This window comes from Homarus americanus, unplaced genomic scaffold (genome assembly GCF_018991925.1).
Source record: "Homarus americanus isolate GMGI-L3 unplaced genomic scaffold, GMGI_Hamer_2.0 scaffold7732, whole genome shotgun sequence".
Classification (NCBI taxonomy): domain Eukaryota; kingdom Metazoa; phylum Arthropoda; class Malacostraca; order Decapoda; family Nephropidae; genus Homarus; species Homarus americanus.
Window position 1 is genome coordinate 61,915 of NW_024739921.1, and position 13,631 is coordinate 75,545.

At 37.2% G+C, this 13,631-nt stretch overlaps 1 protein-coding gene across 4 annotated transcripts in view; it reads right to left on the reverse strand.

Annotated features, from left to right (window-relative positions):
- The window catches only part of LOC121875024 (cholesterol transporter ABCA5-like), a gene marked incomplete at its 3' end in the record, with an annotated part of 115,291 nt that overhangs the window by 52,173 nt on the left and 49,487 nt on the right, over positions 1–13,631 (reverse strand). For all 4 annotated transcript variants that reach the window (XM_042379376.1, XM_042379377.1, XM_042379379.1 and 1 more), the window contains 3 exon segments: positions 5,382–5,528; positions 7,448–7,634; positions 11,204–11,430. In XM_042379376.1, coding sequence (XP_042235310.1) covers positions 5,382–5,528; positions 7,448–7,634; positions 11,204–11,430 — 561 coding nt within the window.

A 13,631-nucleotide genomic window follows, 5' to 3' on the forward strand; every position in this document is an offset into this window, starting at 1 on the left:
ACATTCAATGAGTAGTGTCCTCTGAGATGTTTATAAACCTGAATTAGGTCACCTCTTGCCCGTCTATAGAACTGTGTAAGCTACGCAGTTGCAGACGTTCTAATCTCTCTGGATAACTGAGGTTCCGTAGAGCAGGCACCAGTCTGCTGGCCCTCCTTTGGACCTTTTCAATCAGCTGATAGTCTCTAGCACAAGGGTGGCGAACCTTTTTGAGAGCGTGTACCCAAATTGGTGATAATTTTCTGAAAAATTCTCTCGCTTGTCCGTGAGAATTTTGAGCAGCAATTATTATTATTATTTTATTGGTATTTTACAAAAGATTTATGGAGAAAGAGAACAAAATGCTTGAAAAAATTCTTAGGGAAGTCTGTTTAGGCAGCCAATAATTCTCTGAATTGTTTTAAATAGGACAGCTTTAGGAACTATATGTTATTTATAACTAGTAATTCACAAGAGGTAAAATTAATGATCTTGTGGTAATAATAATGGACCTTTGTCTCAGAAGAAAGGAGTCCTGTTGTAACAGCACCATTTGCATTATATAAATACTTACCCAAATGTATAATACCAAATTATTCACTTAGTTATTCAACTGTGCCTCAGCTGTTGACATTATACATGGCTGAGGATAAATTCTTTCGAGGAGCGAGCGAGGGCAGGCTGAGGTCAGCTCATGTTAGCACAACAGGATATCTGACGTGTTTTCTCTCCCAAACTCTAGAGGGCAGACAAGGTCAACCAAGTCATAACAGACCTGGCCTGCTCCTCATCTCTCTCTTGTCATAGAGACAGGAGAGAGATCGACTCTTACCACTAGTAACAGCGTGAACACCTCACTTCAGTGTTCTCATATATAAGTGCACTCAAGACACTTTAATTCACAACACATTCTCTCCCAAACTCAGAACTTGTGTATACAGTTTTGTATAAATAAAGAAACTCCAAAATAAGTGTTTACTTCAGGCCAGAGTTCCAGAACTATTATATATATTTGTGTTATATATAAACTCCTAACACACTGTTGCTTATTTACTTGTATTACTTGTTTTATTATAACAAAAATATAATAGAGAGAGATTAAAATAAATGAAAGTCTGTACAAAAAATTAACATCAATGTTTTTAAAGACAATTGAAAAATAACCTAATTTATAAATACTGTAGTACTGGACCTTATAAGCAACATAGGAAACGATAAGCTTTGGTTAATATTACAAAATATAAAACAATCAAATAGAGATAAATAAAAATATTTTACTCTGAGTGAGAGTTTTGCTGCTGCACCAATGATGACAGATATTTTACATCAGGCTGGTGTTTGAGAGCCTTGCATGCAGCTCTAGCTCAGATACTTTACATCAGGCTGGTGTTTGAGAGCCTTGCATGCAGCTCTAGCTCAGATACTTTACATCAGGCTGGTGTTTGAGAGCCTTGCATGCAGCTCTAGCTCAGATACTTTACATCAGGCTGGTGTTTGAGAGCCTTGCATGCAGCTCTAGCTCAGATACTTTACATCAGGCTGGTGTTTGAGAGCCTTGCATGCAGCTCTAGCTCAGATACTTTACATCAGGCTGGTGTTTGAGAGCCTTGCATGCAGCTCTAGCTCAGATACTTTACATCAGGCTGGTGTTTGAGAGCCTTGCATGCAGCTCTAGCTCAGATATTTTACATCAGGCTGGTGTTTGAGAGCCTTGCATGCAGCTCTAGCTCAGATACTTTACATCAGGCTGGTGTTTGACAACCTTGCATGCAGCTCCCAGCTCAGATACTTTACATCAGGTTGGTGTTTGAGAGCCTTGCATGCAGCTTCCTAGTCAGATACTTTTACATCAGGCTGGTGTTTGAGAGCTCCCATGCAGCTCTAGCTCAGATACTTTACATCAGTCTGGTGTTTGAGAGCCTTGCATGCAGCTCTAGCTCAGATACTTTACATCAGGCTGGTGTTTGAGAGCCTTGCATGCAGCTCTAGCTCAGATACTTTACATCAGGCTGGTGTTTGAGAGCCTTGCATGCAGCTCTAGCTCAGATACTTTACATCAGGCTGGTGTTTGAGAGCCTTGCATGCAGCTCTAGCTCAGATACTTTACATCAGGCTGGTGTTTGAGAGCCTTGCATGCAGCTCTAGCTTAATCAGTAAGTCTTCCCCTATAATTACACTCAACAAAGTTCATCACTGAAAACGACGACTCAATGAATATGTAGATGCAACTACTGTACTCTTAATACTGCCATTGCTAAATTTTTCAGACAGTCAAAAGTTTCAAGAATGGAATTCCAGAGTTTCAGAACCTCATTTACTGCACTGATCCAGACACTAACCGATCTCTCTCAATATTTTCTAGTTCAGCTCTTAAGTCGACAAATTTTTGCCTCCAAATTGAGCTGTTTTGTAAATCAAACAATTGCATCTCAAAATTACCCAAATCAATCCACTGCAACATTTCCAAATTCAGTTTGTCTAATGTTACAATGTCTGCACAGTTTATGAATTTTGCAGTTTCTTCAAATGACCTGAACTTAGTAAATCTTAATGAAAAGTGTTCAATAGTTGAATCTGTGATGCTTGAAAATTGCATATGTAGGTTCTGAATGTCTGTTTATTCATGAATTTCAATATCAGTCATGTGTTTTTATAGGTTTGGGAGATATTTAAAAGTGCCGTTGTCAACATCACGTTTAAAAATTTTCAGTTTGATTTCAAAGGTTTTTATGTTATGAAACATAACATCAAGTGTTTTGCCAGATCCTTGTAATTTGGTGGTCAAGTCATTTAAATGTGAGGATAAATCTGTAAAAAGCATCAATCAAAAACACGCGAGATAATTCTTGACAAGAAAATTTGTCAATCATCAAAAACAGATGAATTTCATCCAAACACTCAACAATAGTTTAAGGACAGAACCTCAACTAAGCCAATGAACATTATTGTACATCAGTAGTCCTTCATCCAAACACTCAACAATAGTTTAAGGACAGAACCTCAACTAAGCCAATGAACATTATTGTACATCAGTAGTCCTTTATACACTGATTCACTTCACTCAGTATATACTGAAATAGTCTTTTTTCAAAGCACACACAAATAAAACTGACTACCTTAGTTACAATTTTCATCACTACTTCAAGTTCCTTATGGCCAGCTTTTGCACACAAGGCCTCCTCGTGTGCAATACAATGACAGCCCACCAGTGGATGTCCAAAATATTATGTAAACACATTTACAAAACCTGCTTCTCTACCAATCATGTTGGGTGCACCATCAGATGTCATGGAAACTACTTTGTAAAGGGTCAACTTGTCAAGTAGCTAGTTGTTTACTACTGCCTTACATATTTCAGCCCCTGTGGTATGTTCAGGTAAAGTCACCAAGTTAACATGTCCATGTCATTGAGTGAATTAATAAATAGTTGTATCGAAGAGGTGTTTAACAAGTTGTCCCTTGAGAAGAATAGATATGTGTATTGACGTAGAAGATAAGTGTATTGACACAGAGTAAATAACATCCTGGCCACGCTACCAAACCTTCCTATCTTTACATTACTACTCTCTATACTTCCTATATATATATATATGTAATCTATCTTCTATGTGAGTTTTGTCTCATCATATTTTGATAATCAGTCACAGCCAAGGACACGCCTCATTTAAAATTTTCAGAATAAACCTTCTCATATGGCAATTATTTTATGGTTGTATCCCCACGGCTTATTGCTCCAGTCAAGTAGGGAAAATATTTCAATATATAATTGCGAATAACATTAAAAATGCTACATTGATTTACACATTCACATCACTAAGACGATCTTGATGCTCTTATGCATTTACTATCCAATTTCTGCCGCTCAACAACAAAGGCCTAATAGCCAACAGGCTTTGTTACGGAGACGCGACAACACAGGACCCTCAGTCATGCGCAAAAACAACATCTTGCAATTTGGTTTTGTTTTCTTCATTCGTGAAAAAAGATCTTCCCTTTTTCATATCATTTAATTGACTGTTTATGTTCAAATTTGAATACTAAAGTCACCATGTGTGGTAGTTAGTGGTAATACTGTACAGGGTAAGTGTTGTGATGGGTGGCAGGAGGTGTGTGTGTGTGTGTGTGTGTGTGAGCAGTGGAGGGCACACCACCACCTGGTAGTTAGTGGTAATACTGTACAGGGTAAGTGTTGTGATGGGTGGCAGGAGGTGTGTGTGTGTGTGTGAGGAGTGGAGGGCACACCACCACCTGGTAGTTAGTGGTAATACTGTACAGGGTAAGTGTTGTGTTGGGTGGCAGGAGGTGTGTGTGTGTGTGTGTGTGTGAGGAGTGGAGGGCACACCACCACCACCACCCAACAAAGCTGAAATACACACCATCACATCTTGTCATGGAGGAAGTCAACAAGGCATAAGGGGACACAGTTATGGAGGAATATTGTCCTGGTGGTTTACATAAGACTCAACTTATTACACCACCTTTAGTAACCCACCAATCACAGTGTACTGTACAGTATTTTATCAATTTAACAAACTAATTGAAGCCGCCCCTTTCTGTTAAATCAAAATTTCTGTTAAATCGAGCGTAATTCCATTAAATTCTGTGCCAAATGCGCCACTTGGTGCCTGGGGTTTGTTTACATCCGCTCAGTGTGTGTCCTGCCACCACCACGTGTGTTGTTCACTGCTACCTGTAGGTCTACCTCTTGGTCAACTAACTACTGTGTTTAGACATCGTGCTGAAAGTCTCTCAGAAGTCTCAGAAAGGAAGTGGTGTGGGGGAGAAAGTCAAAAGAGTGCAGCAGTCAACTGGAAAAAAGTTTGGAAATTATAGAAAGAATTGAGAAAAAATAACACTGAACCTCGTAGTTTAAGGGAAGGTATGAATGATGTTTCTATGTACAGTACATATCATGTGTCTGAGGTGTCTCTGTAGGTGTGAGCGTATTTATGGAATTAATCTCAATTCAGCGAACTACAGTAGTTCATTAAATCGAGTGAAAAATATCGGAAAAAATTCCTTCCGCTAAATTGAGAGTGTATACTGTAGGTATTAATACAAGTGCAAACCCATTTCCTTAATCATAATCACCCTGTTCTATCTCATCTATCCATAATATGCTGAAACAACATGTAACAACTGTTTTAAGCACAATACTCAGTTACTCCTACACCTCCTGCACTCCTCATTAACACCCCCCCCACACACACATTGTTACCAGATATATGAATCTCTGCCTGTTGCTTCAGATTACCTAGTCTCATATCTGTGGTGAGTGTCCTACGTGGAAATGTCCAGGACTGTACCTGTACTGTATACTGCAATGGAAGGATTGAATGCAAGAGAAATGTATTTCATTTTTAAACAAAATATAATATTGTCAAATGAAAACTGTCACTTACCTTATCAACAGCAAAAGAGAAAGCACATGGAGAGAGTAATGCCAGAGCCCAGAATACTCCTTGGTTAATGGAATCTCCCAGATACACTTGGAGGTAAAATAACAAGCTGAAAGCCACTTGTGTCAGGTTACCTATTAATCCAGCAACCTGTAACAAATTCACACTCTATGTAATAACTCATTCAAAAACTTATACTAAAGCACAGTAAGTACAGTAAGGCCTCGAATAACGACGGTAATGTGTCCTCCAATATTGCAGTGTGAGGTGAATCATTGTATCGCGACTCATTACTTACCATTAAAATAAAGCAATAATAATGAGATGTGTTCCCAAGTGTGACCTTTTCATATCTTTTGTGTGGCTTTTTACCCTCCTCTCCCCCCCAAAACAATACAATTAATGAAAAGTCCAAACTATATTCTTTAAATAATGTTTCTGAATGGTCCTTATACAATATAAATTAATAATAATATGGTCACACAAGAGGAGACGGGACGCCATTGTTGTTGTGAGTGACGAAGGTTCTATATAAGAAACTGAAGAAATAAGACATTAAAAACATTAATTAAAACATACATATCTTTTACATTAATTTTACTACTACAACAACCAGGGTCTTATTTTCTTCAGTTTCAGGTGGACAACTGACATTATGGGTGTAAACACTGACAACAATGCCGTCTCTTATCCTCTTGTGTGTTTTAATAATCTACGTATTATTAATGAATTGTATTGTTCATTTCGCATATATAAAGATTAATTCAATCAAATACATATTCAGTAATAAACAATAATGAATCTTTTGTACATACTGTATTCTTAAAAAGATAAATGACGCGGTATCCTTAAATGAGCACATATATGTTGGCGTTCCCAATCCATCTCATTTTTTTTTTCTTTACCATTAGTGGTTAGCTACTTCGATTGTTCCATTTATTAACATTAAATAACATTAGTTAAAACATATATTATTTTTTTACATTAATTTTACTACAGCTTCAACCAGGGTCTTATTTCTACATTTTCTCGTGTAGAACTATCGTCCCGGACTACCGGCTGTAAACACTCAAGAAAACAATGGCGTCCCGTCTCCTCTTGTGTGACCATATTATTATTCATTTATATTGTACAGTATAAGGACCATTCAGAAACATTATTTAAAGAATATAGTTTGGACTTTTCATTAATTGTATTGTTTTGGGGGGGAGAGGAGGGTAAAAAGCCACACAAAAGATATGAAAAGGTCACACTTGGGAACACATCTCATTATTATTGCTTTATTTTAATGGTCATTAATGAGTCGCGATACAATGATTCACCTTACACTGCAATATTGGAGGACACATTACCGTCGTTATTCGAAGCTTTACTGTATATATTTATGTATACTGTATATATATTGTATATATACAGTATAAGTAAAATTAATAAAATAAATAAATATCAAAGTGATAACCGTTGTAATATACTGATATGTTCTTATTACCACCATGCTATTGTACTAATCCAGATGATACTAAATGTTACATAATACTTCCTTGAGACACATGTATAGTATATATCAGGTGCCTCAAAGAGAGCTCAGGTTCTCAACTGGCTCAGCCATGTTAATATTGTTATTATTAATCGACTCTGTATCTGTGTTCTTCTAGCTAAATAAACTGTTTCAATATCAGTGTTCAACTTACCACCAGGAACCTGCTCCCTTTTACCCATTCAACTAAGGTTTCCAAATTGATGGGGTTTCTCAAGAACTTAACCCCCATGATTTTTAAGAGTCTACTGTACCTGTACTGGAAGAAACTGGACCCATGATTGAGGACCTGTATATTTCTTCTACCTGGGCAGGTTATAAGGATTTTAACTTGACATTTTCTTACAGTCAATGTCAACTATTGGATGTACTTTTGACTCTTGTTTAACATACAGTATTGATAAAGACATTATTGTGTCAATAATCCTACACCTTTGGTTTAATGAAAAAGAAAGTTTTCATGACAGCAAAAGGGTTCAATAAACCTTTGATTTACTGTACTGAAAACATGAAGTCAATAGGTGATAATTACCTTTGCCCTGTTGAAGAAGGGAGTCATCATGAAGGCAAAAACAATGGAGGAGCAGCCGTACAGAATAAAGAGGATGAACAGCAGCAGGAGGTTGACGTGTTTAAAGACTCCAGAGAGCGGCAGCACAACGATGCAGATGAGCGCCAGCACCAACACGTACGCCCCATACACGGCAAACCACGACAACCTCGAGACAGACACAGACTGTACAGTAACATTTTATAATACAGTAACTATATAAGGTTGATTTATTGTAGGTTTATAATGATTGTTGACTGATGCATGTGGAGGAGAGGGGAGTGAGGGATAGGTTAAGAACGTGGAGGGCGGGGAGGTAAGGTAAGGTATACTGTACATAAGAACATAAGAATGAAGGAAACTTCAGCGGGCCTATTGGCTCATACTGGGCAGTCCCCTTTACACCCAACCCCTATTGCTCATATATCCACCCAACCTACAGTATGTTTGAAGCTATCCAGCGTGTTAAAGTTAATGATGATATTTGGTAACTTGTTCCACTCATCCACTACTCTATTTCCAAACCAATGTTTACCTCTCTCGCGCCTAAATCTAAATTTGTTGAATTTAAAACCATCGATACGAGTTCGTTCCTGGTTGGATAGTTTGAGTACCTTTGTTATACAAGTTGACAACCCTTATCCAAAATTCCAAAAACCGAAAAGCTCTGAAAACCGAAAGTTTTTTGTGAAGCAATTTTGTTTTTTTGTTTTTTTTTTTGTAACAGCCCACCTGGGCACAGGTCACTGACCCACATCGGGGTCTGGGGGGTGAAAATGTAATAGTAATAATAATTATAATAATAATAATAATGATAATACATTAATAATAATAATTATTTTTAGTAAATAAAATTTTTAATAAAAAATACACAAAAATAAAATAAGAATGATAACAATAATAATAATAATAATAATAATAATAATAATAATAATAATAATAATAATAATAATAATAATAATAAAGAAATACAAGAATGAGAAAAGATCAAAAGTGAGGAACACGACCTAGACCTATGAATTATTATTACAGTCAACCCTCACTTTACGCGGTCCCACATTCCGCGTTTCCACATTTACGTGGTGCCCTGCCAGAACCCAGGATGCTCACATTCCGCGGTGGGTGTACCCCTTTACACGGGTGAAGTATAATTTTTTTATTTAGCTCATAAAATTCATACAAATTATCCGGCCAGAATATAATTTACATTGCTGGAATTCTTACAATTTGATGATCATTTTGAATATAAACATCATAGATTTTGCATTAGACATACAAATTTTAGATATAATGTTTACTCTTGAGTAAATATGTTATCTTTTGTGCAAAATATATGATATTTATATTCAAAATATTCCTGGTCTTACAAGGAATCCAGCAATGTCAATTATATTATCCTAACTTTAGTCTGATTTATTATTTATTACTAAAAAGGTAAACAGTCTGGTATTCCCACACATTTATCTAGTAGGGACGTTGGTGGGGGGTGGGGGGGAGGGAGGGAGGGACCGGCGACCGACCATCTGTTACCGTGTGAAGAATATTTTTTTTTTTATTAACTGAAGATTTTTATTTTAGCTCATAAAATTCATACAAATTACCCGGCCAGAATATAATTTACATTGCTGGAATTCTTACAATTTGATGATCATTTTGAATATAAACATCATAGATTTTGCATTAGACATACAAATTTTAGATGTAATGTTTAATCTGAGTAAATATGTTATCTTTTGTGAAAAATATATGACATTTATATTCAAAATATTCCTGGTCTTACAAGGAATCCAGCAATGTCAATTATATTATCCTAACTTTAGTTTGAGGTATTATTTATTACTATACCTGGTTTTCCCCCCAAAATTTCTCAGAGGGAAGAGCCAGCAGTGTAGTGTGAGAAGAGGGGGAGGGAGTCGTGTCCATTATTTGAATGGACATTAACTTGGCGACTGTATTTCTCTATTTCTCTTAAGTATTAATTGTGTGCATGTACCATCATAAAATTAAGATGATATTTTTACTAGAACATAGGTATTGTGTTGGAAAAAGTGGAGTTTGGGGGTCAGCCGGTCTCTATTTCATTTAATCCCATATGTTATGTTATTCACTTTACGCGTTTCTCACTTTCCGCGGTACCCTGTGGGTTACATTAACCGCGTAAAGTGAGGGTTGACTGTATTATTATTATTATTATTATTATTATTATTATTATTATTACAGTATTATTGTTATTATTATTATTATTATTATTATTATATTTTAGCCCCCAGGCCCCAATGTGGGTCAGTGACCTGTGCCTGGGTGGGCTGTTACAATAAAAAAAAAAAAAAAAAAAAAAAACCCTAGCCATTCTGAAAACCGAAATGCATCTGGTCCCATGGATTTCGGATAAGGGATTGTCAACCTGTATCACCTTTGTTTAGCCATGACTTCCATTTATACACTTCTATCGTATCGCCCCTCACTCTACGTCTCTCGAGGGAGTGCAAATTAAGATGCTTTAACCTGTCTCTGTAATCAAGGTTCCTAATGCCCGGGATTAGTCTTGTCATTCTCCTCTTAATGCTTTCTAGGGATTCTATATCCATTCTGTGGTACGGTGACCAGAACTGAACTGTGTAATCTAAGTGACGTCTTGCAAGCCTTGTTTCGAGCAAATACACATTGTTGTCTTGGTTTAAGATTCCTACTTATCATTACTCCAAAATCTTTCTCAGTCAGATTTCTCAATGACATCATTGTTCATTTGATATCTGGTTTCTCTGTTTACATCTCCTAGACTAAGTACTTTACATTTGTCCATATTAAATTTCATCTGCCATTTTTCAGACCAGTCAAAATTTTTTTTAGATCTTCCTTTAGTTTTGTGAAGTCCTCGTCAGATTTAATTACACGCCCTATTTTAGTGTCATCAGCAAATTTACTTATGTTGCTTTCTATGCCTATATCTACGTCATTAATGTATACTGTATAATAAATAATAATGGTCCAAGTACTGAGCCTTGGGGTACTCCACTAGTGACATTGCTCCAATTGGATTTAGTGCCGTTAATGCTCACTCGCTGTTTCCTGTCCTGTAACCACACCCTAATTAATTTCAGAATATCTCCTCCAATGCCATAAGCCTCCACTTTTCTTATTAATCTTTCGTGGGGATTTCTGTCGAAGGCTTTGGTAAAGTCAAGATACACCACATCATAATCCCTCGTCCACTGATTCGAGAACAGTTAAAAAGAATGTTAATAGATTTGTTAGACATGAACGCCCGCTTGTGAAGCCATGTTGGGAATCATTGATCAACTTGTGCTTCTCCAGGTGATTTTGAAGAGCGTTTTAAATTATTGTTTCCAGCAATTTGCCTACGATTGATGTTAAACTAATTGGACGGTAGTTAGAGGATAGTGATCTATCTCCCTTCTTGAAAATCGGTATTACATTCACTATCCTCCAGGATTCTGGTACTACACCCGTTTATAATGACTTGTTAAACAAATTTGCTAAGGGCATACTGAGCTCTACCTTACATTCCTTTAATACTCTGGCAAATATCTTGTCAGGACCTGGTGACTTATTAGGCATTATTTTGTCTATTTCTTTATTACCATCATTACTAGTCACTACAATCTTAATTTAATCTATTTTCTTAAGGTAAGGTTTTACATACTACTTGTGACTAGGAGCCAAGTGACAGTGATCAAAGAGAACATGTTTGATATTATTACAGTAGACAGAACTTACCAGTACACAGAGTCTCTGAGTCCCATCATTTTCATACTTTCTTTGATCTTCTTCTCCTTCTCTTCAACCACCAACATCAACATGTACACTATGAACTGAGCCCAGGCAAACACCATGTACAGAGGCACTATACTACGGAGAACAAGTCCTCCTCCAGACTGGTATTCCTCCTTTGGGAAGTTTTCAAGAGTCACACTTGGAACTGATATATTTTTCTTAGTTTGGAGCTGAAAAATTAAAAGGTCATTTGAGCATTGTTTTACCATACAAAATGACTAAATATTGTTACTTCACTATTTTTTTTGTGGTTTATGTAACCATTGAGCCAAACAGTAGAAGAGTTAAAACAATATTAATTTTCTTTGTTTTTCTATGAGATGATACACCTGTCCTTATATTCAGTACAAGAAACCCTGCTTCATCTATTGCCTTCTACTGTACTGTGCTACACTGTCCTGTCCTGTACATAAGAATGGAGCCCCATTTACACCCGACCCCTATCACTCATATATCCAACCAACCTTTTGTTTGAAGTTAACAAGTATGTTAAAGTTAATGATGATGTTTGGTAACTTGTTCCAGTCGTCCGCTACTCTATTTACAAACCAATGTTTACCTCTCTCGTGCCTAAATCTAAATTTATCTGATTTAAAACCATTGTTACGAGTTCGCTCCTGGTTGGATAGTTTGAGTACCTTTGTTATATCACCTTTGTTTAGCCCTGACTTCCATTTATACACCTCTATCATATCGCCCCTCACTCTACGTCTCTCGAGGGAGTGCAAATTAAGATGCTTTAACCTGTCTCTGTACTGTACTGTGTTGAGTTGTGTTGTACAGTACAGTACAGTACAGTGCTGTTCAGTACTGTACTGCACTGTGCTGTACTATGCTCTACTGTACTATACTATGTCTAGTGTACTGTTCTGTACTATACTGTACTGTACTACACAGTACTGTACTATACTGTACTGTGCTGTCTTGTAAAGTACAATACAGTGCTGTGCTGCTCAATACTGTACTGTGCTGTTCTGTGTTGTACAGCACTGTGCTGTGCTGTACAGTACTGTACTGTGCTGTACTGTGTTGTATTGTACTATGCTGTGCTGTACTGTGCTGTGCTGCACTGTACTGTACTGTGTTGTACAGTACAGTACAGTGCTGTGCTGTTCGGTACTGTACTGCATTTACTGTACTGTACTGTACTGTGCTGTACTGTGCTGTACTGTACAAATACTGTACTGTGCTGTATTGTGCTGTACTGTGCTGTGGAGTGCACTGTACTGTACTGTACTGTACTCAGCTGTACTGTGCTGTACCATACTGTACTGTGCTGTGCTGAGCTCTACATTCACTGCCTTATGATAGCTGTTTTGGGTATCGCACACAATTGTTTTAAATAAGTTCTGGAACTCTTAAAGTGGCAGGGCTTTAATTTATTGTTGAAGCTATTATATACACAGTACTTGTATGGGAACACTGAGGTGTTCACCCCTCTATTATATACACAGTACTTGTATGGGAACACTGAGGTGTTCACCCCTCTATTATATACACAGTACTTGTATGGGAACACTGAGGTGTTCACCCCTCTATTATATACACAGTACTTGTATGGGAACACTGAGGTGTTCACCCCTCTATTATATACACAGTACTTGTATGGGAACACTGAGGTGTTCACCCCTCTATTATATACACAGTACTTGTATGGGAACACTGAGGTGATCTATTATATACACAGTACTTGTATGGGAACACTGAGGTGATCACCCCTCTATTATATACACAGTACTTGTATGGGAACACTGAGGTGTTCACCCCTCTATTATATACACAGTACTTGTATGGGAACACTGAGGTGATCACCCCTCTATTATATACACAGTACTTGTATGGGAACACTGAGGTGATCGCCCCTCTATTATATACAAGTATAGTATGGGAATACTGAGGTGTTCATCTATTATACATAGTACTTGTATGGAACAATGGAGGTGTGTTCACACTCCTCTATTATATATACATAATAGTACTTGTATAAATACTGAGGTGTTCACCTCTATTATATATGACAGTACTTGTATGGGAACACTGAGGTGTTCACCCCTCTATTATATACACAGTACTTGTATGGGAACACTGAGGTGTTCACCCCTCTATTATATACACAGTACTTGTATGGGAACACTGAGGTGATCTATTATATACACAGTACTTGTATGGGAACACTGAGGTGATCTATTATACATACAGCATTGTAGGAACACTGAGGATCACCTCCACAGTAATTTGTGATAAACACTGAGGTGATCACCCCTCTATTATATACACAGTACTTGTATGGGAACACTGAGGTGATCGCCCCTCTATTATATACACAGTACTAGTATGGGAACACTAAGCGAGGTGTTCACCCCTCTATTAT